This window comes from Xiphias gladius, chromosome 12 (genome assembly GCF_016859285.1).
Source record: "Xiphias gladius isolate SHS-SW01 ecotype Sanya breed wild chromosome 12, ASM1685928v1, whole genome shotgun sequence".
Taxonomy (NCBI): domain Eukaryota; kingdom Metazoa; phylum Chordata; class Actinopteri; order Istiophoriformes; family Xiphiidae; genus Xiphias; species Xiphias gladius.
In genome coordinates, this window is record NC_053411.1 from 9,566,691 (window position 1) to 9,594,103 (window position 27,413).

General features: G+C 39.8%; 1 protein-coding gene across 6 annotated transcripts in view; it reads left to right on the forward strand.

Moving 5' to 3' along the window:
* Positions 1-27,413, forward strand: part of LOC120797388 (adhesion G protein-coupled receptor L3-like) — a 212,250-nt gene that overhangs the window by 100,491 nt on the left and 84,346 nt on the right. For 4 of the 6 annotated variants that reach the window (XM_040141016.1, XM_040141010.1, XM_040141014.1 and 1 more), the window contains exons 5-7: positions 9,276-9,385; positions 22,724-22,738; positions 25,537-26,337. In XM_040141016.1, coding sequence (XP_039996950.1) covers positions 9,276-9,385; positions 22,724-22,738; positions 25,537-26,337 — 926 coding nt within the window. The remainder of the gene's footprint in view (positions 1-9,275; positions 9,386-22,723; positions 22,739-25,536; positions 26,338-27,413) is intronic. The other 2 variants (XM_040141013.1, XM_040141017.1) reach the window with 1 other exon arrangement.

Consider the following 27,413-nt stretch of genomic DNA (forward strand, 5'->3'; position numbering starts at 1 on the left):
AAACCTCATGTCAAACATAATGTGCACTTTGTTTCTTTTGATTTAATCCTACTTGTATTATAAGTGCCAGGATTGTTCTTCCAATACATCTGTTTATGAAATGTTTACCACAGCTCATCAACCTTAGTGGTGTCAGTTGAGGTTTCTCTGCTCTCATGAAACATCTCGTAGTCTAGACCCGACTGTGAACAGCAGCCAACCTGAATTGAATGAATTTGTCCTCAGAAGCTATGCTCACCGTGGTAGGATTGCATCCCCTAAGGCCGTAACCTTCGTCCGGCCTGACCTTGAATCCGTGTGTCGTCTGACAAAGTAACAGTCCAGAAAAGTCTGTGCAACTGAGTCTTCGTTTTTCCCCAGGTTTATTTTTCATTGATCCAAAAGAGAAAACTATATTGCAACTGAGAAGGGTGGAAAATAAAACATTTAGATTTTTTGTGTGTACATTTGCAATCAGGCAGTGGTAAACTGATATTTTACATGATTTATTTTGTGATTGTTTTCATATCAGTTAATTATTGTTTCATGTTAATGTCAGATTCTTATATAAAATCAGTGAGCGAAAGAATAATAAACTAAAATAGATGGGTAATCAAAATTTTTTAAATAAAATACTAAATATACTAACCAACATATGAAGAACCCAGGTCTTGGTTTTGCTGCTCTGCTGCATTCAGGCTCTAACAATTGCGGGAGGGCCAAACAAAGACAACTTGAACTTTTTGTGACCGCAGCTGTGGAGATCAGTCTTTCCCCTGCAGACTGTTTTCATGTAGTTGACATTGTTGACTACATATTAATGAATACACAGTCTCTAAAGTGGTCTGAAAAGATTGGATAATGCCTTCTGAAAACTAAGTGGTAATAAAAGGTACTGTACATAAACTGTGAGGCAGGATTTCTTCTTGGTGTAGTCTTCGGTCAGTGGGTAAATTTACAAATAGAATAAATCAGAAAAGAAAAATGTTGTGACCATTGTATATATTTGTCCCATCCATCATCATGAGCCATAAACAAGACCAATCTCTCTTCTCAGTTACAAAATATTATTTTTGTCATCACCTCAGTGAAAGTGCCCACTCGTCCAAACACATAGTGAAACAGGAAAAGCGTGTATGTATCAAGCTGAGCTTGTGCTTCACTTTAGGCTCTTGGACTATAGCCAAGCAAAGGGCCTCATAGATGAATCCATATGGTGCCTCCATCCGAAAATGCTCAGAATGAACTCAGATTTTTAAAATACTCTAGAGGTCTGTGTTCTAGTTTATCACGTCCTGCCATCCAGCGTTGCTGCGCCATATTTCTCAGCTTGCTGTTGCATTGGGATGAACGGTGGCTTATCTTCCAAATACAATATTAGAGAGAGGGAAAACTGTGAAATGTAAAAATCTTATGAAAGCTACTAATCTGTGTGAATGGCTAAGAGGGATTATGCTTGTCAGGAGGGAAAAAAATGAGTTCAAGATGCTTGTTTTTTTTTAATTTTTTTTTTTAGAAATGGCACTGAATTTATGTAAGCAGTGGAAGTAGTTCATGAAAGATGATCAGTCTTGACCTTCGTTTGACCACCCCTAATGAAACTCTTATTCCATATTTAATAGAGCCTGATAAAGGTCATTCATATATCTCCAGCACATAAACGCTCCATCTTCCCTATACTGAACAGTCACTTGGTGCTTTATTCATTTCTGCTTAGTTCCACACAGTTAATCCTGTAAAAAAAGGAATATGTGTGATGTTTTGTCACCCATAGTGTTTGCGCAAACAGCCAGACGGAGCTTGATGTTTTTCTATGGTTTTGTAGCACGCTGCTAATGCCACCCAGTAGGCAGGCAATGCAGCAATGTGTTCGTCTTAAATGCAGTTCTCTTTATCATCTGTGGCTATTCATATTGATCGATCATCTGTTGAATGTGTGGGTGCATGCATGCATTAGCGTGTGCGTGTTCATCTGTGCGGTGCTATGTGAGCTTAAGCACTTGAGAACAGTGAGCCTCTTCAGTGATTTACTTCAAATCCTCCACACCCACACTCTGTCATTGTATTTATGTTGTATACATTCATTCTCCATTTTCCTCTTCTGCTCCTTAATCTGCATTGAGCGGCTCTGTTGGTGTTTTGGAAACAAACTCTGTAGCTTTAAAGGCAGAATTTTTCTTGGGGATTCAGTATAGCTATTGTAGATAATTGGTCTGCCTGTATATAGACAGAAGTCTGCTTCTGCATACAAGCGCAAAGTATCTGTGTGTAGGGTGTTTCAATATGTATATAAAAATCCTGCATTACTTCAGACTCACTCACAAACTGTAGTTTTAATGGGGTACCTCTTACTGGGGGGTGGTAAAAATGAATCTAGACACCAGAAAGGAAACTCTTTAGCGGAAATGAATGAAAATCTTCAGCATATATTGTACATACAAGGGTGCTACATGTTACCCTCAAACATAAAGCTGGTGAGTTGCCAGCAACACAGTATGTAGACTCTGTGATGCGTGCCGCTGCGAGTACATATAACAGTACATATAAAGTACAAGATTGAATGTCAAAAGAGAGACTGAAAACAGAACAGTCCTATACAAAGGAAAGATAAGCTAGTGCAGCTTTTTCATAACTTCTCACATAATCAGTGGGAATCCTCAGACGGATTCCATATGAAGATGTAGGATTTTCTTCTGTGATGATTGATATATTCATATGACTCTGTTTACTGCAAAATTGTGTTGATGCATTCAAATGCTACCGAGACAAAGAAACTACTGTTGTATTTACAATCAGCAGTCTCAGTGGCTGGATTTGGAATATAATTTTTTTGAGGTAACAAAATTCTAATATATATATTTCATAAAAAAGACTGGCTAAATCTCGACTGGCATCTCATGATTTAAAGGCTGTTTGGTAAATTGGTATATCACCTTAGGGAATTCGATTATAGAGCCAGGCTGTTATTTGTGTTTGTCTGTCCCTCCATTTGTGTGTATATTACATTTTGAGCAAAACATTTTTGCAATATGCACTGCTTGGAAGAGGAGACCTGAGATATCGTCTTTTTCTTATTCCATGCATTTCATGCTGGCTAACCAAACCTGGCACCTACATTACCCACAATGCACCTCAGCCACCAACAGTTAGGTTGGAAATTCAGTTGTGTTATGCTAGAAGCAGCTAAAATAGCTTCGAGCTTCAAGCAGAGATGGACAGTGGGCTAAAGAGATCTGTTAAGCTCAGTTCTTTTTAATGCCACATCCCCAGATTTTATTTATTTATTTTTCATTTTTAAACTCCAGCAACAACCAACGCTGACTCAAGTGAGATGACTTGGCCTTGTGCAGCTCCCTCTGGAGCCAGAAAAGACATAATTCCACTTTTCTCACACATGCAGTAGTACTCTCCAAAAACATCTAAACAGACTTTGATGGATAAAATTGGTGGAATCAGTTTATTTCAATTAGGTCGACAGCATCTATAGATTCATTAATAGAGCCAGAGTAAATCTGTGCAGTACTTTCAAGTAGAGTTCAACTTTGGATGGACTTTGACATGCAAATTTGTACCGCTGATCGATTGCAAACTGGCTTTGCAATACTGATGGAGAGAAAGTGAGAGTCGAAAATGGAGGGAGCTATCATATTAGCTGTGCTGCACCGTCCAATTTTATACAGTATAACCTTTCTTACCAGATGAGAAGCAACACCAACAGAGATTTCATTTTCATATCTGTTTGTCCACCATATAAAACTAATCACAACCAATGGAAGCCACTGGAGAAAATGCAAGTACCCACTATGACGACAAGCTTCCAGTAGCATTTTACGAGAAAGCGCAAATTAATTTTGCTGTGGTACTTTCTGGTGCGACTGGGCACTGCGCTGATACACCGAATAGTAGAGCAGATGTCACACCCCTATGCCACTTTCCAGCTGTAGTGACTAACAACAACACCTGAATTAAATATTTCTGTCTGCAACAATTTTCTCACTTAAAACCCCTCTTGTTGAGTACGGATCCGACGTGCTTACAGGAGGAGTTAATAAAATCATTCCAATTTCACTGAATTTAATCACACACACCCAACCCTCCTGAGCACTTAGAGAGCATTAGCATGGTTGTTAGAGTTTATTTGATAATCCCCAGCTTGGGGTATCTTTGAAGTAACTCCAAATAATCGGAACATACTGAATAAAAGATACATTATGTTACATTCTATTGCAGCTCCACAACAGAAAACTTAATATATATGCTCCTTAATAAGCTTTTCTATCTGAACAATTGGCTTCCAAAGGGATTTCAACTGATAATTCGTCTTTCTGTTAAGGAGCTGCACTAATCAACACTCAGCTGTTTCCATTTATTACTGGTTTTACTCAAGAGCTAAATGCACAGCGCTGAAAGCCATTGCTTCCCTCCTTCTAACATTTTCTTGAGGTTTTCATGGGAGTTTTAAAGGTTGTTTTTTTTTTTATTTTTTTTTTTATGCTGGGCCCGAAGACAGGCTGAATGAAAAAAGATGGATGCTGTGGCGTGCAGCTGGGAAAGATAATGAATGAAGTCGACCGTGGGTGGCGAAGACCATCACTAAAGCGTAATGGGTCCCAGCAGAGCGATGTGGATATTGACCCGTCCGTCACTCCCCCCCCCCCACTCCCCTCCCTTCTCTTACAAATACAAACTCTTACAAGCGTGTACACAGCCTGGCACGCACAGACAGACTCACACTGCAGTGTACACATAAAACAAAAAAACACAAACATGCACTTTGTCTTTACCCACAAGCACACATTCTCGGTCCCTAAAGCAACCTGTGCATCTTTTTCTCATCTTCACATGAGAACTGATACCAATATGTGTGTGGATTTCTTGGAGGTGAGGCAGTTTGGATGTGTTTACTCTTTTTAACTGAAAGCAAATGGAGAGTCTGCGCTCACTGACAGGGACTGTCTCATCAAACATGTACGAAATGTGGAAGAACTCCAGAGACGTCTCCTCAGTGCAGAACGTCAGCTGAACCGTCTCTGTTCTTATTTGACTTACTTCAGGCAAACTTCTTTGATATGGATTTTATAGAAAATCACTCAAAGCAATTTGTCACGTTGGAAGCAGATTTAGCATAGCATTTTTTTTTCTCCACCTGAACTTTTAAAAACTGTCGAACCTTTCTCTCCTTCCACTTGGATGGTATTTTCCTCCCGCTATAAATCACTTGAATTCTGAAAGGGAACAATGGTGCGCACCAATTCTCTTTTATTACTCTCCAACATGGACAAATCTGTCTGCTTTGACAGCATCTGCACTGTCCCTATCTTAGACTTTTTTCAATCTTTTTTTTATTGATTAATTCCTTAACCCAATCATTCATTCATCTATTTATTTTTGTCCTGTGTCAGTGGTCAATAGACATAGGGGAGTCAACGCACTTACTGTCATCAGAGGCAGCAGTGGGATCAGCCAGCGATTATAGTGATTACAGTTTGTGCTTACATAGGGCTCTGGTGCTTTGTGCCACATCTCCCCCCGTCAGCTGGCAGTCTGAGCTCTAATCTGCCAGTTATAACAAACAGCAGACAAGGGAACAGGAGGAAAAAGCTATAAGGGAGGAAAAGCGGAAATGCAGCTAAAAAGGGGCCATTGGAGGATAAATTGCAAAATCAAGTTTTTTTTCTCCTCTTTTTGAGGTGTTTCCTCTGATAGAGCGTTATATCCAGATGACCATGTAATCCTTTATCATTTGCTCTTGTCTTATGTGAAGTAGATCGTTGATAATTTATTTACTACTGCTTTATGTGTATCCTTTTGCTTATCATTTGTTTGTGGAACTGAAGCTTCCAGCCAGTGAGAGCGTGCAGTACCATCCAACCACCTGCTGTCTACTTCCTCCTATAGTGCATATGTAAACTAAGTAGATATCTGAATACATCAATCAAAAATGAATCCATTTCCCTCTCCCTTTGCTAGTTCAAAGGGCTCCATCAGAGCCAAGTTTCTGATGAAATCCTGATTACCACCTAATTGGTAATTGTAAAGTCGTTGTGGCACGTGGTGTGGGCAGCTTCTCCCGCTATTGATCCCCCTCCTACTCTGCCATTGATTTGTGCTTAATACATTTAATTGTAATTATTTCACCACCTTATTGTATTTCCTTGCAATGTGTAGGTGCCTTCAGGACACTAACTGAAAACTGATCAGGTGTTATTTGTGGCTGCGTGTGCAGAGGTAAAAATGCACAGCAGTGATAAAAGGGATTTTGAATATGGGTCAAGATAGATGTTAAGGCTGGGATTAAGTTTGCAATCCACGTTAAATACACATTATAATGTTTAATCCCTCAAGAGGAAGTTATTACAAACTATGATTAAAATTCCAGATTTGGTCATATCTTAACTTCCAGGGCAGCATTGTTGATTCTAAAATGTATTCATGTTTTCTATTTTAATGGTTTACAATAACAAACAAGAGGGAAAGTGCTCGGTAAAGCCAGCCAACAACAATATCTACAGTATGCAGCAGAAAATGAACCGTATGTGTGTACATGTCCATGTCCATTCATGCAAGTGTTTGTGTCTCTGCTCCAACCTCTGGCTAGTTACATCTCTTCTATCCATCTCACTTCTAATTCTATGTGACACTTAATCTTAACTTGTGTTCTCACCCGCTGATTGCAACCTCCCCCGCCACACACACACACACACACACACACACACACACACCTTCCCTCACCCCCCAACCACCCAGGTCTAAACAGAATAAACCAGAGATGGTAGTGAGGGGGAAGGGTGCAGAGGTGAGAGGGCTGCCTCTATAATTGTTTCTCAGTTTCATGGGCTTGACCCCATATTTATTTGACTGGCATTTACTGCCTGGGAATTAACTCTTCATAGGCAGGGACAAACCACAGACAGCTGACTGGGGTGAGTGAGTGAGTGAGTGAGTGAGTGAGTGAGTGAGTGAGTGAGTGAGTGAGTGACAGAGGGTGAGGGGGCAGTGTGGGTAGGGGTGGGTTCATGAACCCATATAGCTCACATGAGGGAGACTTGGCAGACCATATCTCATTACTGGGTCGGCTGGAAATGAGATGGGCCCCTTTTTGCTTGTCCCTCACTGGTTCGATTGATTAGTCGGCAGCCAATCAATGTTAATTAAGGTGTAGAGAATCCTTTAATTGTGGTGTATGAATCATTGTGTCAGACCCTGCCTTGACCTTCACAAGACTTACACTTTGAACGGCCTTGCGGGGGAATAAATACCTTTTATATATTGCAAGATAATCATAGTCTCTAAATGAGTATAGATTTGATGGATGGCAATCCTGTATATACTGTAGCTAACAGCATCAGACCTCAATAAGATCGCATACACAGTGGGTATTCAAATAGAAACTGGACCAGCCTTCATGTTCTGGTTTTCATTTTGCAAACAGATGCAGAGCACAGCCAGATCAATACCTGACAAAACGTTTAAAAGTTAATGTTGTGAGATAAGTGTTGCTATTATTTCTGGTGAAAGGCTCTCGGTGCATATGAAGTGGCTTTGATTGATGACTGCCAAAAACAAAATGGCACATTAGAAGACCACCGGCACTGTAATTGTGTTTTTTAATGAAGACCTACATTTCACGCCGGAGCTGATTTCGCACTCAGTTGATTGTTTCTACCCCCCTCCTCCATCACCAGCACCACTATCCATCATGCAGTAATAACAATGTAACCTGTACGTGCTTTAAAGCCTGGTTGAGGGTCCATGACTTCCAACTTTACTCCTCAACAGACAGATGAATTTAACCATGACATTGACTTCTGAACCTTAAAAAAGAAGGGTGAACTTCATAATCTCTTGAAATTAAACATGTCACACAACTCTGCTCCAATACATCATGGTTTATTCCCTTGTCCTTACTTCTATTGAGTCAATCTGGGTGGTATCGGGGACTTTTCAAAACAGCTTATACAACATACAGTATTTAATCTTACACTGTATAAAAGAGTTTGCAAGAAAATTCCTAAAATAGACCATTCAACACAGCAACCAACTTTTCCAAATGTATCTTTTAAATGTAATACTTTAAACATTAATTAAATGTATTGACAGCTTCAATACTGGGTTCATAACCCCCTACCCCTTTATCATGTTTAAACTGTTATAGGTGCTATTGTGAGAACTCGTATCATCGAGAATGTTAATAATTGTAATACGGTGGGAAAATATACTACTACCACTACTAATACTGCTATTAATAATGATAAAAATAATAATGATAATACATTAAAAAAGTGTGAATTTAAAAAAGAAATGAAGAAGAAAAATTCATGATTAAAGATTTGTCCTTAATACAGTGAACCCAATAAACATTACTGTTGCATCAGGAAAGACAGGAGATATATACTATGAGTACTTATACGTATATCTCTAACCCTATACTGTATATTTATATCCCTATCCATCTTAACCCATCAGAATGAATCCCCATTTTTCAATACAAAGTGGCAAAAAAGTGGTACTTTTCAAAACAGTCTTCTCAAATCTGTGCCATATCTTAACCCTTTTTGACAACCTTCATTTGTTTTTTAGTCAATCTACAGCTGACCACAACACATCCAGCCTTTATTCTCAAAAATTCCAAAATGGCCTCAAATCTTAGTCCCTGATCAACCACCTCAGGTTTAAATGGGTTCTCCAGTGATTTACTGTAGTATTTCACTTCCATAAAGTTGGGGGACTTACAAGAGTCATATTTTAAATGGTGATCAACAAAGGGCAATTTGACAGTGTCTTTCACTGGATTTTCTTTGCTGTTCTTTCAAACTCCACAACTCCAGTTTGTAACACAGGCTTTCTGTTAAAAAAACATGTCTCTAAGACCAGTGACATAATGATGTTGTTTTTGTTTTGTTTTTTTGCTTTGGAGCAATCCCTCCAGAGACAGAAAAGACATTATACAGCCCTTTTCACTGGTTGAGTAGTAGCCTGATATCCATGACAGTTAACCTGAACCCGATGTGTAAAAATGGTCCAGCATCCCTTTAAAATATCCAATTATAGAAATCATACTGAGTTCATATATATTTAAGAGAAGAGACTGGATGAATCAGCAGAACAGCAGAACTTCATTATCTTCATAATTTCTACTACAGAATTAAATACTTTCAACTTCATTAACCACACACTAAACATCTAACTAATGTACTCCTCTATAATGCGTCCAATCCGAAGGGCAGAGTTGTCTGCTGTTGCTATTGGTGCAATTTTTTAAATTTAATTTAAAATGACCTTTTCTCTGTTTTCAGATGTAATAACCGGACCCAGTGTGCTGTCGTGGCTGGACCAGACGTATTTCCTGACCCTTGTCCCGGAACCTACAAATATCTGGAAGTCCAATATGAATGTGTACCTTACAGTATGTATTCCTTCATTCTCTCTCACTCACACTAAGCACTGCCTAATGCTCCTAGCCATTGAATTTCCTCTTAACAGCAGTGACTCATCAACAACACAAAATATCAAATACCTCAAATGTATCATCCTGTCTGGTGGGACAGATTAAGATGCAGCAGTGGATGTGAAGACAAGTGATGATTCCTGTGATCTGAAAAACACAACACCCAGTATGAGTACAGGAAATATTATTGACAGTGTTGTTTACGTGTGAAAAACAAGACAGTATATCAGCGGGGAGCAATGTTTGCCCATCAATGCGATACAGTTTTTTGTAACTGACAGGCGATTAACGTTTTCTTCATTTTATTCATCCTGTATGGCATCAATTGTGTCAGCAGTGTGCCAGCTTACACTAAACATCCTCTGTGGAATACTGGTTGTGCATTTTTTTTGGTGATAAACATATCCTAGGTATATACTACAGATACCGTATTAAGGTGATACGACAGGTGGATAATTCGAGCCCGATGTAGATTTTTTACCCAGAATAATGCTGCTGTGTGGGAAAAATGTTGTCAGCAAAATCCTAAAAAGAATAAAACTGCATATATATTAATGTATTCAGTCAGAGATAGTATTAGCTATGTTTCATTTTTAGATGGTACTTGTCACAACCTTCCCATCAGCTCCCCCAGTTCACAGCACTTTTAATATCTTTGAGGAATCATGTCTGATCATGTCGTGTCTCTGTTAGTGTGGCAGCAGGAAAGGCCACTTGACTTTCATCAAAATGAAACATACTTGTTTTCAGTTCAGTTCAGCTCAGTGGATGCCAGTTAATGTTCAGACTATCAAGGTATCTCAGAAGAGAGTAAATAAAAAGGATTTAATTAGTGCAGCAGGTGAAAGACACCGTCAGGCTGCGCATAACTTGAGTGGAAACATTTGGGCAGGGATTGGAAGGATCAGTGTGGGGTAACAGGATGCACAGACAGAGAGGAAGTCCAGGTAAGGCCAGAGGAAGTGGAATGGACATTGCCATATGACCTTAGGTATTGTTTTATAATGACCTTTGAAGTGGAGCTTCAAAGTCACAATCATTTTGCGTGCCAGAATCCTGACATTTTGTGTTGCTTGCTCAGAAAAGATATAAAACTGGAAAATATTTGGTCATGGGCATTTATCTGTGTAGCCTGCAGCTGCTGGGTACAAGCAAACTCAAATAATCAAATCAAAACCATCTTTTTAACATTTGATGTCCCGGCATGGCTCCCTCAGCATTCTGCCTGACAGGAGCTTCCATGTTGTGAAGTAAAAACCATTTCTACCTATCTATCTTGAGCTGGCAGATGCCTGTTTCGTATCTGACTCCTTGCAGTTTGCGCATTTTGCTATCTCAGCCACTCGCTGTCAGTGTCTTTCCTAGGTGTCCATGTCCAACACTGACCCAACTAAAGGTAGTGCAGCTGGCAGTAACACAACTTTAATCAACCCTATAGTTTTAGGGTTTTGTTCCTTTCAGTATTGAAACACTCACAGCATGTTTTGCATTATTTGCCAAATATTAACTTTTAGTTCAAAATTGTTCCATTAAGCTCTTAGCAGTTTATACAGTATTTCCACCTAATCCGATTGGTAATCCAGCATGCCATTGTTTACCTGGCATAGTGATGGTAATCGTGCCCTTTAGGGGCAGTTTTTCTCTCTTTGATAATAGTCAGATAGTGGTCATTGTCCACTAGAGGGTGACACTGGGGTGATTTCTTTTATATTGTTCTGCCCTTGTTCTGATCCTGCTGTTTGGATGGCTTTTGTTGTTCCCATCCCCATCCCTCCTGATCCTGTTTCTTCCACCTAAGGTAAATGATGTCACTTTTCTGAATCTATATGGTGGACACGCCTTATGGCTCCATGCAAAAATAGCGTCTGTCTGCTCTCCAATCCGCGGGTTACATGGCATTCCCATTCAGCTGTTGCCTCAACTACCCACCTCGCAGCTTCATTTGAATAATATACTCAAGAAAAGCCAAGTCAAAACATGGAAAAGTCATCCGTTACTGTTGGAAAACTGTTTCTGGCATTTTTGTTGCTTTAACATTGGGGACGCCTATTAGGGGTGCACTGGGGAGGGAAATGAGTGAACCTTGTGTGGTATAACTATGGATTGTTCCCAGAACCATCGAAAGATAAGAAAATACTGCTGGCAGCGCATTATCATTACAGAAGTCATGTAGGCGTTTATTTGTATATTGAGTGGGGAAGCAAAGTGTAATCACTAGCGGTCACTGGAGACGGATTTCGAGATGCATTTTATCACAGGGTGTGAATGCAATTCATTTGTGACAGCCCAGTGGACTACTTCCCATTTCTTACCTCCCAAAGGAAGCAATCAGATCCAGATCCTTTTGGCTTGAATGAGCCATATTTAGAGACAGTTCTTTGTGTTTCCGTGACTTAAATTTTTATGACAACCTGTTTTACATAATTAATTGTGTACTCAATGGATTGAAATCTCAAAAAAAAGCTAAATAGGTAAAACTGGTCAGCAATTGGTGATAAATAATCAGAGAGTAACATTGGTGAAGGGGTAAGGATTCAGAAAACACAGCTCAATTGTGGATGGGCTTTTACACAAGTCTCTTTACCGAGTTCTTGAGACAGACTGAAGGATTTGAGTGTTTAATAAGAGAAGCAGCCACGCATGACTCCAACTCTCCTTCAGTGCTGGAGTCTGGACTCTGTATTCCGCTGACAAGCTCTCCCTCTCTGTCCTAATACTCTTTTTCTTCCAAGTCTGCCTCACTTTCACTTACTCACTTTTGTCCTTTAATTGCTACCACTGCTCTCTCTCTCCCCTCCCCCATATCCCTTTATTTGCTCCCCCCTGTTCCCTCCCTCTGCAATCTCAACTGCCCCCCCTCCCGCCACCCCGCCACCTTCCATGACAGCTTTTATTTGTATTCTGCTTGGGGAACTTCTTTTCTTTTAGGATAAATTACCGCTCTGTTCTCCATATCTTTATAAGCCGGCAAGATTGTACAGTCTGCCGTTAATAGTAGCAGAGGAGTATGCTAAATTGACGGACGCATGCCACAGATATGATACTGATTTTATTAATTTGCGATTTGATCTGCTCCATCAGTTGTAATGAAATAAAAATATTACAGTTACCACTAACAGTGCCAGTGTATGCCTGTGTTGTGAGGCAGTGTCACAGCACAGGGAAATCCATCATATTTTCATTTGACCTGCTGTCAGAATAATTATTTGATATGAGCTATGTGTTACTTGTGTGAGGAAATAGCATCACACTGAACAATGAGGCAGATAAAACAGCAATCAGAGAAAGGTGAAATAATAAAAAAAAGAAATTGATACCCACTGTATTAAAAATGAATTGCTTAATATATAAAACTGAATAGAATTTGCTTGCATTTACCCGCATAAGTCATAACAGAGCCCTGTGAATATCAGCGTGCACTCATTTTTCATCTGCCAGAGGACTATTTCCTCTTTGTTCCAGAGCAGTTTGTGCATGCTCCCCCATGCACTTTACAGATTAGTAAGGCTACCCTCAGGCAGAAGTGATGTGCTGACCCTTTATGATGACTCATAAACATGACTCTGCTCCAATGGCTGACATCTGTCTCTGCCTCACTCTCTCACCTTGACTTTCCACGGTTCAGCGGAGAAATTGCACAACTATTCTCTTAGGGCCCTGTTAAAGCCATTCTCCCCTCGCTTGCTCTGTTTTTCTCTCCATGTAACTTTCACTTTAATAGCTCCACCCAAAGGTCGAGCTCATAAGAGGTCAACACAATTGTGTCTACCTCCAACCCACCCAGTGTTCTTCCTCAGCAGTAATGAAGCGCTTACATCCCCTTGGTAGCCCCTCAAATTCTCTGACTTGTCAAAAAAGAGAGTGCATTCAAACCTGCGTTGCCATGCTCTGCCACTGAAAAAGTCTTTGTTGATACGGCTTGCGGTTGCCTTTCTTGTCCTACTCCCTGGCATCAACCTTCTCCTTCCAGTAATTAGATGTGCCTTTCTGTGTAGCTGCCATGGCAAATTGACATGATATGGTCGAGGCAAGTGGTCAAACCCATCATCCTTAAAAAAAAAAAACGAGGTAGGGAATAATTGCACGTCCTTTCAGGGAAACACTTCTGTTAAGTTCACTATTCAAAATTGACAATTCAGTGTGTATGGCAAATGAGATGGAGGGAAAGTGAGCGACGCAAAGGCAGAGACGAGAAGAGAGTGCGAGAACAAAGGAAGAAAACCTGCTGGCAGTCGGTTGCTATACATAAACCACTAGTTCCCCCCACTGTTTGTAGCTAATAAGGACAATGTAAAATCCTGTCTCACACAGTGGGATCCAGCTCAGCCCTGTCAGATATGGCTCACGCTTTGGAAGCTAAGCCAGGGCATATAATCATGCAATCAATTCTCTGATTTGAACGGAGTGGTGTAATCCTGAGCTTATTCCTCATTGAAACTTACCATGTAACTTGCCATGTGATGTGCTTTTTCATTTCCAGCTTACTTAATTAGTTTTACTTCATTTTGCTAATAATAACACACCTAGCAGGTTCAGGGGGCTCTAATCGAATAATGGAATAAATTGTTTTGGCAAGTTTTACTCAGCACCTGCTACCAATCTCTGTCCTTCTGTGTTGGCAGGTGAAGCCATGAAATTGAAACTCTACACATGGCTATCGCTTGCATCGCCGTTTGGGCATAATATGGTGTGATTACAGGGCCTGTTATTCAGTGGTCACACCTAAGGTAAACACCACCTGTGTGTACCAGGATGGGACTGCATGGCTGTAATGTGGACACTGTGGCTGGTTATGCACCTCCAGTCTTTGTCTTATCAGCTGATTGTGTGTTTGATTGGTTGACGTATCAGCTGCTCAAATGTACTTTTGCTTTGATAGTTGCTCACACTCAGTATTCAAACATCATCAGCACTCTATCTTACAAGCATCCATGCAGTTCTTTGCCTTGGATAATCTTTCAGCAACTTTTAAGCTTCTTGAGGAGTAGATCACCCTATTTCATGTTATCAGTAAATCTGCTAAGCAGATTGCATGGAAGTTTAGTGGCTTTTTGCCCTTGAGCTTTCCAATCCACGTTCATCAGGTCCAGTGTGGGAGTCAACACCGTGACAGCAGATACATCACACAACCACACCCTCCTCGCTCCCTGCTGAAATGCCAGTGAGCATTAGCCTGCTTGTTCAGACAGCGTTTTTTTTGTTTTTTTTCTCTTTCCCCCACCTGAGTGACCGGCTCCACTTCTTCCCATGTGTGAACGGGACCTGTAATGCCATCTCATCACTCACTGACAGCTGACCACTCCCAAACCCATGCAGCAAGCTCTGATGACCATGACTTTCCGTCACAAATTTCACACACCGGATTCGCACTATAGAGTCACAGGTGGAATTTGCAGAGATTGATCTTGTCACAAGACATTGCTTTTAAACTGTGCTTTGCAGAATTTTCCTGCTTTTGAAGGGATTTACCCCTTAGATCTTATAGTCCAGCAGAAATCACAAATAGTTTTTGCACTAAAAAATTTTCTCTCTGTATATGTGTATTTACTTATATATATATATATATATATACACAGACACACACATATATATATATATATATGTGTGTGTGTGTGTCTGTCTGTGTGTATATACAAGCATCAAGCCCATGTGTGGGCGTGTCCATGTCAGTATGTGATTGACAGCTTAGCCAGCAGGCTGATTTGCTGTAGAGATACGGAGAAAAAAAGAAGTCAGCAAACATGCCCTGGTACCTATAGCTTTCAAACCAATGACAGTAGGAAGTGTAGTATAGAGTGGCATTAGGAGGAGGAGGAGGAGGAGGAGGAGGAGGGTGGGTTGGATGGTTGGACAAAACCCAGGACTTTGACAAAGGAGGCCGCTGTTCTTGTCCCGTTTGAAACCGATAGTCAACGTTTTTTTTTTTTTTTTTAATTTTAACCATGCCCGTTAACTGTGTGTTTATTAATGTAATCCCCAAAGCCTAACCAAGTAGTTTTTGTGCCCAAACATAACCAAACTGTGACTGTGACACAAGTTTTACCGTGTGTTTATTATTTAACCATGACAACGGAGTTCTGGTAGGCCCGCCGCTGTAGGGACACCGTTTCAGGAGACACTCCTATTGATCGTATCAGAGGGTAGGACAAACGACCTATATGGTTGTTTAGGTTGGAGGACTTGCTGGCTAAGAAACTAATGTGGGTTGTTGATGTTCAAAGTCCGAGGCTCTTATTTTCATGTGTTATGTAGCAGGCTGCTGTCAAGCTGTAAGTCAGTGATTCTTCCCCTGGGATTGAATGGTGATGTTACTGCTACCGTTATGCAAATGTAGTTTAAATGAATTAAATGGTTTGGCTACAGGCTAAACACTTCTGATCTAGATGGAGAATAAATAGTATTCTGACTGACTGATTGCACACACATGGTGCACAACTAAGAAACCAAAAACTATGAAACACAAATTTCTCCATTTTGGGTACATTTTTTTTTTTTTTTCTAGAAGGAGAGAACAGGACATATGATTTAGGGAGCAGGAATCTATGCTGGAGCAGACAAAAGATCATACAAAAAGGCATTTTTTTACAGAAGACATTTTGACGTGTCACAGTCGGAAAAACACGGGTGTCAATAATAAAATGAATGATATCTAACTTTCCATTTAGCTTCTTTAGTTTCAGGGTCCTGGTATTATGAATTCTGGCTCAATGTCAATGTACCACCTGTGTTACGATAAGTCAAAATCTCTGCTGTGATAAAGACCTGTTTAACTTCAGTTGGACTTTGAATACCTGATTGATCATTAGCATCTTCACTTTGGTTGGCTGCCTGAGTGAGGAAGTGGAGGCACTTGATTACAAGGCTGGGCAATATGTTTCAAAAATAATATTGGAATATTAATAAGAATAATATTTTTAATATTGATATGTAGCAAAACATGGTAAATGTACGTAAAATCACAAATAAGATAATTAGATTAATGTTCAGTTGCAATGAACTGTATTTGACTTTTGTCTTCAGAAGTATATCAAACACTTAAACAGCTCTTTTGTTTGTTTTTTATATATAATTAGTTATCATCATCATACAATTCGAATGGAAACTTGACAATCAATATTATGGTCCAGCTGTACTTTATCAGATGGATAATAAAAGGTTAACCTCCCTGATTTAATAAAATGTAACAGTAATTAACAATTTAGCTGCATATTTGCTGTTACATAATGTTTACATAAGATGGATTTTTATGATAAATTGTGGGATTAACAATGGTCCCTCTACAGAAAAAAAAAGAAGAGATTATTTTCCCGGTTGAGAGGTGGTTCAATTGCCCAGGGAAGCAGTGATTACCATTGTGGATAAATGGTGGTATGACTGGGGTGAATCTGGACATGTGGAAAGTGTTTTCACCCACTAATAGCTATATAAGCCGATGTTATCTATCAGGTCCTTGTTCTGTAGCAACTGCTCTGTAAAATACATACAGGATTTCCCTTGCTTTTTCTCAGTTATAGACAACATTATGCTCCAACAAGTTGGAATAAACACTCGTGCATGCTGAACAAGCTTTTAGAAATGTTCATAAGCACTTCCATTTGTATAACCCAAGCAAAGCTTTTACTTCAGTGTTTCCTCTAGCAGCAACCCACACACACAGCGTCACGCACACGTCTGAAAGACTTGTTGAGGTGCCAAGTGTCGAGGATATAGCACTAATTAGAGATTGGTCTCATCAGGGGGTCTCTCCTCTTAATGATCACCCTACTAATCAAAGCTCCTTTTCCATTTCCTGGTCTTTTGTTCTTTCTTTGTTCACTGGTGCTCCATCACGTCCAGCCAAACACCAGACTAAACATCCCCGTTCTTTTCTTTTCTCCCCCACAACCTCTCGCATCCCTCTGTTCTCCTCCATAATTTCAAGGTCCCTGAAAATCAAGACATATTTTAGAAGGTGCAATTAGGTTATTTCTGCTCCAGTTGCTGCTATGTTCCACAAAAATGTATTTAATTTTGTTTTGCCTGGGCTGCACTTGTCTCTGTTGGTTGGTCCCACGTGGGTAGCAGGCTGGCTGAGTGCCAAGTCCTTGCACCTGTCCCTCAAAGAGAGAAAAAAAAACACACACAAACACACACACACACACACACACACACACACACACACACACACACACACGCACGCATGCATGCACACAGACAGAAGGACAAGCACACACACGTAGCATCCTGCATTGTCAAGGTTATAAGATAGCATAGCTGCTTCCCAGTAGGAGGGAGAGAGAGAACATGATGGAGACAGAAAGGAGACACCAGGGGAGGAGATTGAATAAGTACTAGAAGGAAGCACAAAGAGAGCAGACAAGTGGTTGAAAGAAAAAGAGGGCTGTTGAGAAATGGAACCTGTAATGATGGTATGGGAGACTCATGAGCACCAGCCGAGGGAAATGATAGGAAAAAAAATGAAGGGGCTGAGGAGAGAATTCAGAGAAAGAGAGATGGTAGCCTGCGTGTCCTCCCCCATCCTTAGGCACATGCTATTCAAAGCTCCGTAATTTGTGTCATTAATTAAAAAGCTGATGGGATGGAGTTAAGGGGTTTGTACTCTGCAACTCCTTGGCCGGGAGAGAAGGAATGGAAAAAAAGAGGAAGGGGGGGGGGGGATATTGCGAAAAATATTGGAGCCACTCCGCCATGAATCTCTATTAGCGGCTAATGATACCATTCTGATACCTCTCAACCATTAGTGTGAAATTGGGAAGCGTTAATTATTCAAATGAAAATCCATACAGCTGCCGCTCCCATGACAGGGTCTTTGCTCACACTAGCTAGAGGTCCCCATTGTTAGCTGCTCTGCATGTGTCTTAAGCTGCAGCTAGACTAAAGTAAGTATGCCGAGTGACCTCTCAGGTGAAAATTCTATTAGAAATTATCCATTTTCTGAACAAATACATGGACAGCATTATGCATTGGCAATATAATTTTATACAATAATAAAATATTGGATTTTAAAAGGTATGATATGGCTGAACATCAGGGTACAACAGCATCTTCTGCTTATGTACACTGTCAAAGCTAAATCATGTGCACACAAGCAAAACATTTTTTGCATTTACTGTAAGTTTTTGATTGTAATGAACAGCTGCTGCATTCCTTTATAACCATAAAACTATATTATTTTAAAGGGGCAGCCATACATGTAGGTTGCCTGTTCAGCTTATTAAATTTGCTACAACAGCTTGACCAATTAGATAAGCTGCCGAATCAGCCATGTTGCCTTTTCCAGCTTTATGTGTTTGGCAGGGTGAACCACAGAGCAGCCAAACTGTTACAAGCTGCACGCACACAGATCAGTGAGTTATTGTTTTGCCCAAACCTGCTGCCAGAATTTGCTCCAACCTGGCCAACGAATGTATTCACTTTAACTGTGGTCGGGTAGAACAATTAAAAAAAAAACAAAAACAAAAAAAAAAAAAACTAACTCGAAAGATTGATACGAAAAAAAAAAAGAAAAAGGAAAATTAAATGTGCAATTCAGATATAAAATGATGTAATGATTTAGAGGGGTTGAATGTTCCCAGATCAGTGTGGGCAGCTCTTTTCTGTGCCTGAACCAATTCCTAAATAAAAAAAAGCAATGGAAAGTGAATGAGCAGCATTTCAGAAGCGTTAGAGTGAGACACTTAACCCCAAACTGCTCCAGTGGAGCTTCTCAGTGGCCTAAAGATAAGTCTGCATGTATTACGCTGCTTTAGGTGTGCTTGTGTGCAGAGTATTGTTGAAAAAGTGTGTCCTCCTTGGTGAATCTACACCAGAAAGTTAATGTACAATAACAGACTTTTGTCATTTGGCAAGCGCAGGAGATTTGTAAATTTGTAAGGGATTTTTTTTTTCTCCCCGCCAGTGATGGCATTTCCTCCTTATGGTTTGCTTTGGCATCCAAGGAAGGATGGTTACAGCTGGTCATCTTTTTCCTCTAGGAAAATGTGCCAGACCTTTTCAAGTCTCAAATGAGACGTCCAACTGTACAAAAGCAGAATGATGAACCGTTTTCTTTCTTTGGGTGACAGATTCCACAGATCATCCATCAATCGTCAAATTATAACTTTAAGTGGCAGCTGAAGCCACACATGCCCCTTAAGTTGCTGAAATGTCAAGAGCTTGCAGGGCCTTTCCACCTGTAAACTCCAACTCAGGTTGCAGCGCCCAGATCCACCATGAAATTAGTGTTTTTTTTTCCAAATTCTCCTATTCCCATGGCTGCTTTTAAATAATTTTATGGCCAGTCAATGCTTATCATCTCATACTCAAATAATTAGCTAATCACCTCATTCAGTATTTTAAAGTTGATATCATTAAAGCACACTGTGTTGGAGAGTGGTGTCATTAGCATTAACATCACCATTACACAGTTCAGTGGAGTATCTCCTTTATTTGTGTTTATTTCTACCTTTAAATGATCTCTAAATGAGTGGACCATAGGTGAAAAGCAGTTTTTTTTTGCTCTTTGCCACTGTGAAAACAGAAACTGAAGGATATGCCAACTTTCAACTGTACATAATCCGTTAAATGCTCCCCTTCTGTGCTTAAATATCAGCAAAAGGCTTTTCAAGTCTTTTTAAGTTGAAATACAGACATAGGAAAGGTTTTACCATGTAAAGCCTATGAATGAGATACTCAAGGGTCTATTTTGTGTGGTTGAAGAGGATGTCACCATTTCATAGAGGTAAGAGTAGATTGAAAAAGAACCCTTTTTTTTTCATTTGTATTTATGTGAATATTTTTGACATCAGACAGGGGACAAGGCAAAGGGAGAAAAAAGATGAGAGAGCTAAGTGCTTTTTAGTTAGTCAGTGACAGCCGTGACCAAAATCGTATTAAGGTCACAATGGGGGTGGTGAGGTGGAGTAAAGAAGCTTTTCAAATTAGTCAATTCTCCGTCTCAATCTGCTTTTCCCCGCTGCTCCTCTTGTACTGGGATACACTAAACGTGGATCTCCAAGGCTCATATAACAGGTATATATAACAGCCTGTACATTACTGTATATTTAATGAAGCATGAGTGGACGTCACATGAACAAATTGGTTTGACTGATCTGACAGGTGACCTTGCCGCATCCAGCGGCATCTTCTGGTCAAGCAAAAGGGCCAGAAGAAGTACTTGTAGCCCTGGGAGTGGCACGTTTCCTTGTCAGGGATTTCATCCACATCCTTAACTCCCTTCTCACACCATCTCCCCCAGCGATTGCGTCATATACCACTTCTCACATCCGCGCCGCTAATGCCTTTTTCTATAGATCATTACCCTCCTCTCCCCTCCCCACTGCTAGCGATCGCTCAATCAGAAATGCCGGCCTATCCGTGGACCCTGTTGTGTGGCCGTTGCTCATGGGAGGTGAAGAGTCTTCGATTGGCTGTTTACTTTGATTTGATCTATGGGGTCCACATGCAGTTCCGAGTTATTGGAAAAATTTGAGTTGCCAGTAATGGTGGTTCAGATGTAGCCCACAGCTAATGTTGCTCAGGCTTGGTATGGACTTATCATACTTCAATGACAGTTGGAGTGTTTGCCGTTGATGAGGTGCTAGGCTGTACCTCTGTACAATTTTATGATCTGACAAACACAGACTACTTGTTGAAAGCCTCTCCCTTCCCTGTTATTTTTTTTTCTAATGCTCTTTCCTCTTGTCTGACACAGCTCCACCTCATTCTCTGTTTTGCATTGGCTCACTGCCTTGCATTAATATTGTTCTCCACTAATAACTTTCCCATCTTTCAAACTTTACCCCCACCTACGCCTACCCACTGACCTCCATACCTCACTCTGTTGCACTCTCCATTTGGAGGAGAGGACTCTTGTAAGCCCTGGTAACAGAGGTTAATCCTCTCTTATTAGAACCGGGATTACTGGAGGGGAAGGGACCAGAGCAGGCTCGCTGGGTGGATGCGAACCCCTGCAACCAGTGGAAGACTCCAGCAAAATGCTGTGACTGACATAAAAAGCTTCTCCACAGTGGAAATGATATATAGAGAGTTAAGATTCAATAGCCTAATTAGTTTTTCAACAGGCCTTCAGTGTACTTGTTGTCCTTGAGTTGCAGAATCAAAATAGCTTTTACATTTCACTCAAACGTGAAGGTATTACAATTTAATAAAATAGCTCATACATGAAAGAATGCAGTTTTCTTGCCAGCAAATACATATGCAAGTGGTTACTATATTTTAAAGCTGAACTAACAAATAATTTTTTTTTAATAACTATAATTAATTAACTAGTACATGTAATGTGAAAGAGATCACTAATAGGGAATTAATTACCTGACTCTAAAGTTCTTCCCAGCTCTATGTTGTGTTTTAGTATCTTTTAGCTTATTGTTATGCTTTTTATGGCCCACAACTTTAAGGTTTGGTTCACTCTCACTCCTTTAGTCAGTTTCTTTACCAGCAGCAGCACGTAGATGTTTTCAGTGAGAAACTTCTGCTAAACCTGCTGTACGCTACAGTCTGCCGAATACGAAAAAAGTGCAGAAAAACAAAGTTAGCAGCTTGCTGGTGAACATAGTATAGCATTTATCAGCTAAACCATCGTATAGGAGTTGGTGGAGACCAAAAAAGAGCTAAAAGGATATTGAACACTGGATATTGAAAACTTACCTTTTCCAGGTGGTCACTGGTGGTGACTTCAAATGAATGCTAATGTTTCTCAGTTTATTGTAAATACTCTTTGCTAACGTGTTAGCCGTACCGGTTTTCTAAGGCCTTTTCAGCAGGTTCGGCTGCCCCCAAATGGACAAAAGAAATCAATGATTGCAAGTTTCCACCACTGATGTTATTTCATAAAAGAAATAAATAGCTATATTCTAGCTTCATCAGTCTGTTTCGGTCATAAATGATAAAGGATTATCAGTTTGAAACTAAAACTTTGATTGTATTTTACCAGTTGTGCCTTAAACTCAAAAGCTTGCTGCCATATGTTTGGCTGTATGACTGTAGAAAAAGTTGTGTACTGTACATCTGTTTTTCACATTATCATCCCACAGGCATCACTGCAAAAAAAGAAGAAAAAAAAAATGTACAATTTAAAGCCTAATTAATCTGTCTTTTTCTTACAGGCTCATGAGTGATCCGGTACTTTTTTCTCCTTTCTAAAAGTTAACAGTTTGATAAAATGTTTTACGTGCCTATTCTACTAACGTCCTGTTGTACTTTTGTGTGATTGTAAAATAAAAACAGTTATCACATCATTAATCTGTTCTTTATTTTTCTTTCTTTCTTTCTCTCCCCCTTCATGCCTAAAAATAGAAGTGGAACAAAAAGGTAACTAAATGCCAACAACTTTTCATTATTCACCTGCATATTCATTTGGGTAAATGCTTGCTGCTTTTTTTTTTTTTTTTTGGTGACGGGTTGCTAAAGCAGGTTTCTGACATTGTGTAGGGTTATGCTCATTTTATGGTTCATTGGCGTGGTCTAACATGTCATTCATGGGGAAAATCTAAATGTTCAGAGAAACTGAATTAGAAATATACCTAACCGGCCTAATTCTTTCTTTCATTAAGTTGTGTACATGCTGCAGCTTCCAGAGCAGTGAATGCACCGAACTCCTGTCTTCATTCCTCTGTTCTTCAGTAGCATCACAGACTGACAGGTCTTTTGACATTGCCATGTACAGTACATGATCATTCTTTATGGTAAGGTCATTATAGACCTGCTCCCCTCTGAAATCCCGTAACTGTGGGATGTTTTTCCTCCCTGTAATAACCGAAGAGTTTTCCAGCTCTGCTTTATCAGCTGTATAATATTAAAGGAAAGGGCTATACGGGGTGATCAATAGCTTGTCCAATAAGCTGTCAGCATTTTTGATTATAGCTCTAACATGATGATAGCTATAACCTTCAGGGACTCATAAGCCAATACTGGAGACAATTCATAGCAGTCATATTCTTACCTTATCAGTACTGCATGATAATATAGAGCATATGCTAAATCTTCACTTGTGCTCCAGGAGCGTTGTGTTTGTAGTGTTACCTTTTTGCATGAGTGGAAAATATGTCCTTTGTCAGGCGTTACATATAAAGCTGGGTTGAAGTCAAAGATTGAGATGGAATCATTAAACAAGAGTCAAGAGTTCTGCTTTAATAGCTATGCAATAAATTTCAAGTTTCATAGTAGTCATTAATTAATGACATATCCCTGAAATAGGTGGCAAAGAGTATTAGAAATGAAGGTGAAGGGGGGTTAAAAACATCTTGTATAAAATGACTGTGCTGCTGCAGTAACAGTTTTTGTCAATTCCCTATGAAAGCCATGATTGCTTTTGTATCATTTCTCTAACATCTCCCATTCACTCCCCCATCTTTGTGCTTACACCCTTAAAAAGCATATTTTACAACGTCCTCAGAATTCAGCCTGCTGTCAGTACAAAGCTTACCTACTCTGACCTTGTACTTCCACACATCTCCTCTTTTTTAACCAAGAAACAGCCTCCTTAGCATTTAGCAGAGCACCCGCTGAGATGTGTGCCGAGGCACTATGTCAACGGGACGCATCTTGTCACATTTTTTTCACCCCCAGGTAGACAACATTTTTAATCTTAAAAGATTACAAGGGAAAGAAGCCTCTGTTTTTGGTGTCTCTTTCTCCTCTTTCTCCTCGGAGCACACAGCTTTTACCTCTCGATGGATCTGCGGCTAGAACCTGTCAGCAGTGTGTCAGGCTCTTGGCCCATTACAGTGAAAGGAGCCTCCACACACACTTTTTTTATTCGGGATGTATTCTGGGCCTAAACCTGTGGAAAAAGGAAAACCGACTATTTATTGCTCCTTTCCATCAGACTTACACTTTGGCCAGTATTTATTTTTCTTGGTATTTTAAATGTTATTTATTTTATTTGTTTATTCAAATTTAAAGTTGAGTTGAGATGTTTCGCTTACTATGAATTCACAGTCATTGTAATCCTGAATTTGGTTGTCATATGTCTTTAGAAAAACAGCAAATTACGATTGCCTCAGTCTCAGACAATCCATAATGAGCAGAAATAAGCCTTCACAAACGGAGCCCACTATTGACCCGCTCCAGCTGTATTGCCCTGGCCTAACTTGATCAGATTTGAGTACAAACCAGTTCATATATAATTTGTTTACGGTGTGTGGTGTTATATATCATACTGCAGACAACAAATGTCATCTGGATGAAATAATGGACAGGCAATCATTTTATAGATTATGTAATTACTGTATTTTCGCTTTTGCTTTGTTTTCTTTCTCCTAAAGGGCTCCTGCGGCCAATTATTAAAGCGTAGATTTTTATCTCTTAACTTTGGTTTTGTGTGTTCGATACTATTTATTAAGAACTTCCGCTACGGTGTTTTAATGAAAGAAAAGAATGAAACCTTTTTTTTTTCTGGTGCAATTATATTTAATTTTGTAGATATGTACAGAAGAGCTATTCAATAAAAGGAAACAAACTGAAGAGAACTAAAATGATAATGTGTGTGTTTCTGCGTATGTGGGTAAGTCAGTCTGTGGTAACATCCACTGATTTGTTTCTGCTTTATATTAAGTCAGAAGTGATAACTCTAACTTAATCTGTTCAGCCCTCCCTCCCTATAAACTCTAAGTGTGTTTGTTCAATGACATTGGAGCTAATTGCCTTAAGCATCAGAACTAATTGAATTAGAAGTATCTTACACAAAAACTGTAAACTATAATAAGTAATCGAAGCCAAAAGAACATTTAATACATTAGAGACACAGCTTGAAATCATGCAAACTGTGGTTATTTTTGTATTATTTGTTTCGTCCTGTTTAATTTCCAAGCTTTGTAAAATCAAGGAAATCCAAAACTCATTAGTAATCATATTAACTTCACTACTAATTCATTTTTTCATTTGTTTTGTTTTTTGTTCTTTGACAATAAGGGATCTGTTCTGCATTTAATGTAAATCGGATCAGGGTATGAGGTTATGACTCAACATCTCGGTCCTCCACAGTGGAGAAGACTGAGCTGCAGAGTTAAACCTCATTTTTGTTGCCTTCAGTTGCTGTTTTATTTATTGATGTATAATACCTGCCAATGTAACTCTGTACTTGTTTTTCCCCTATTTTGGCTCCTCAGTATTCCTGTGCCCAGGGCTTCTGCGCAGGGTGTACCAGAGTGAACACCTCTTTGAATCGGACCACCAGTCCGGAGCCTGGTGCAAAGACCCTCTCCAAGCCTCCGATAAGATCTACTACATGCCCTGGACGCCCTATCGCACCGATACATTGACTGAATACTCCTCCAAAGAAGACTTCATCGCTGGAAGGCCAACAACAACTTACAAACTCCCACATCGTGTTGACGGAACTGGCTTTGTGGTCTACGATGGGGCGCTCTTCTTCAACAAGGAGCGCACACGCAATATTGTCAAGTTTGACCTGCGGACTCGTATCAAGAGCGGCGAGGCCATCATCGCTAATGCCAACTACCATGACACGTCTCCATACCGCTGGGGGGGGAAATCAGACATCGACTTGGCTGTTGATGAAAATGGCCTTTGGGTGATTTATGCCACTGAGCAGAACAACGGGCGGATCGTCATCAGCCAACTCAATCCCTACACGCTGCGTGTTGAAGGGACCTGGGACACGGCTTACGACAAGCGCTCAGCATCCAATGCCTTCATGATCTGTGGAATCCTCTATGTAGTAAAGTCAGTATATGAGGATGATGACAATGAAGCAACAGGAAACAAAATAGACTACATCTACAACACAGAACTAAGTAAAGATGGGTTTCTGGACATCCCTTTCCCCAACTCCTATCAGTACATCGCTGCTGTGGATTATAATCCCAGAGACAACCTGCTGTATGTTTGGAACAATTACCATGTGGTGAAGTACTCTCTGGATTTCGGAGCATTGGACAACAGACTTGGTAAGACCAGCTTTATTTATTCCTTCACCTAATATTCATAATATTTAAGTATTATGATGTCATTTTCAGTATTCTGGTCAGTGCAATTTAGTATTTCAGAGTAGGTTGACACCTAGAACGAACTACATTTTTAGCCTTGCTACTGGAAAGGCTCTAAGAATAGCGAAATTCTCAGCATGTTGTTTTTTTATACCCAACACTTTGTATTGGGGGTTGTAAAGAAGAGCTTTGCGTAGCAAGCGTTTACCCTTTTTTCATATTTTGATCAAGTAAAGAGACATAATACAAAAATACATACACCCACACCCACACACACACACACACACACACACACACACACACACACACATAACATAAAATGTGGCATCTCAACACAGTGCAGACTGGTGATAATTGGCTACTTGTAATGCTGCTCAGTGTGTTACTTCTGTATTTCTAATAAATCACCAAAATGGAAGTGAATCGCACAGATACTGTAGATACATTGGTAAAAAAAATAATATGAGTAGCAAAAAACCCGCATTCATATGATGCGATTTATCAATTTTCAAATAACAATAGGATAAAAGAGTTGCCAGGAAAAACAATAAAATAAAAAAGAAATAAAGTAACTAAAACTCTTAATGACACATTGGCCATTTAAATGCTACTCATCTAGCTGTTGCCTTTGCAGATGAACAAGTAGCATTAAACTTCCCAAAACTCTTTAAAAAAGTCTAATTTATTCACTCCAGTGTTCTTTTCATAATTGGTGCTTGGTGGGAAGCATGAAACATAAAAAAAAAGAACCTGTTTTGACACACCAAGGTAATTCTTTGCGCTATCTCATCAACAGCTCGAGTCAAAAATGTCACAAGTTATTTGACTGTGAAGTTCCTACCTATGCTTTCTCCTCTGGAGCTTTCTCTACCTGCCGCCTGCCAGTTTAATTTGTTTTCCTTAGCTGGCTGCTACTCTACCCCAAATCTTTTTTTAAACACCGAGTCCTGCTTCATCACACCCTATAATATATTCATTCATTCAGTGACCATGCTTACAGTGTTTGGTTTTGATGATACACAGCTACCCATAATATA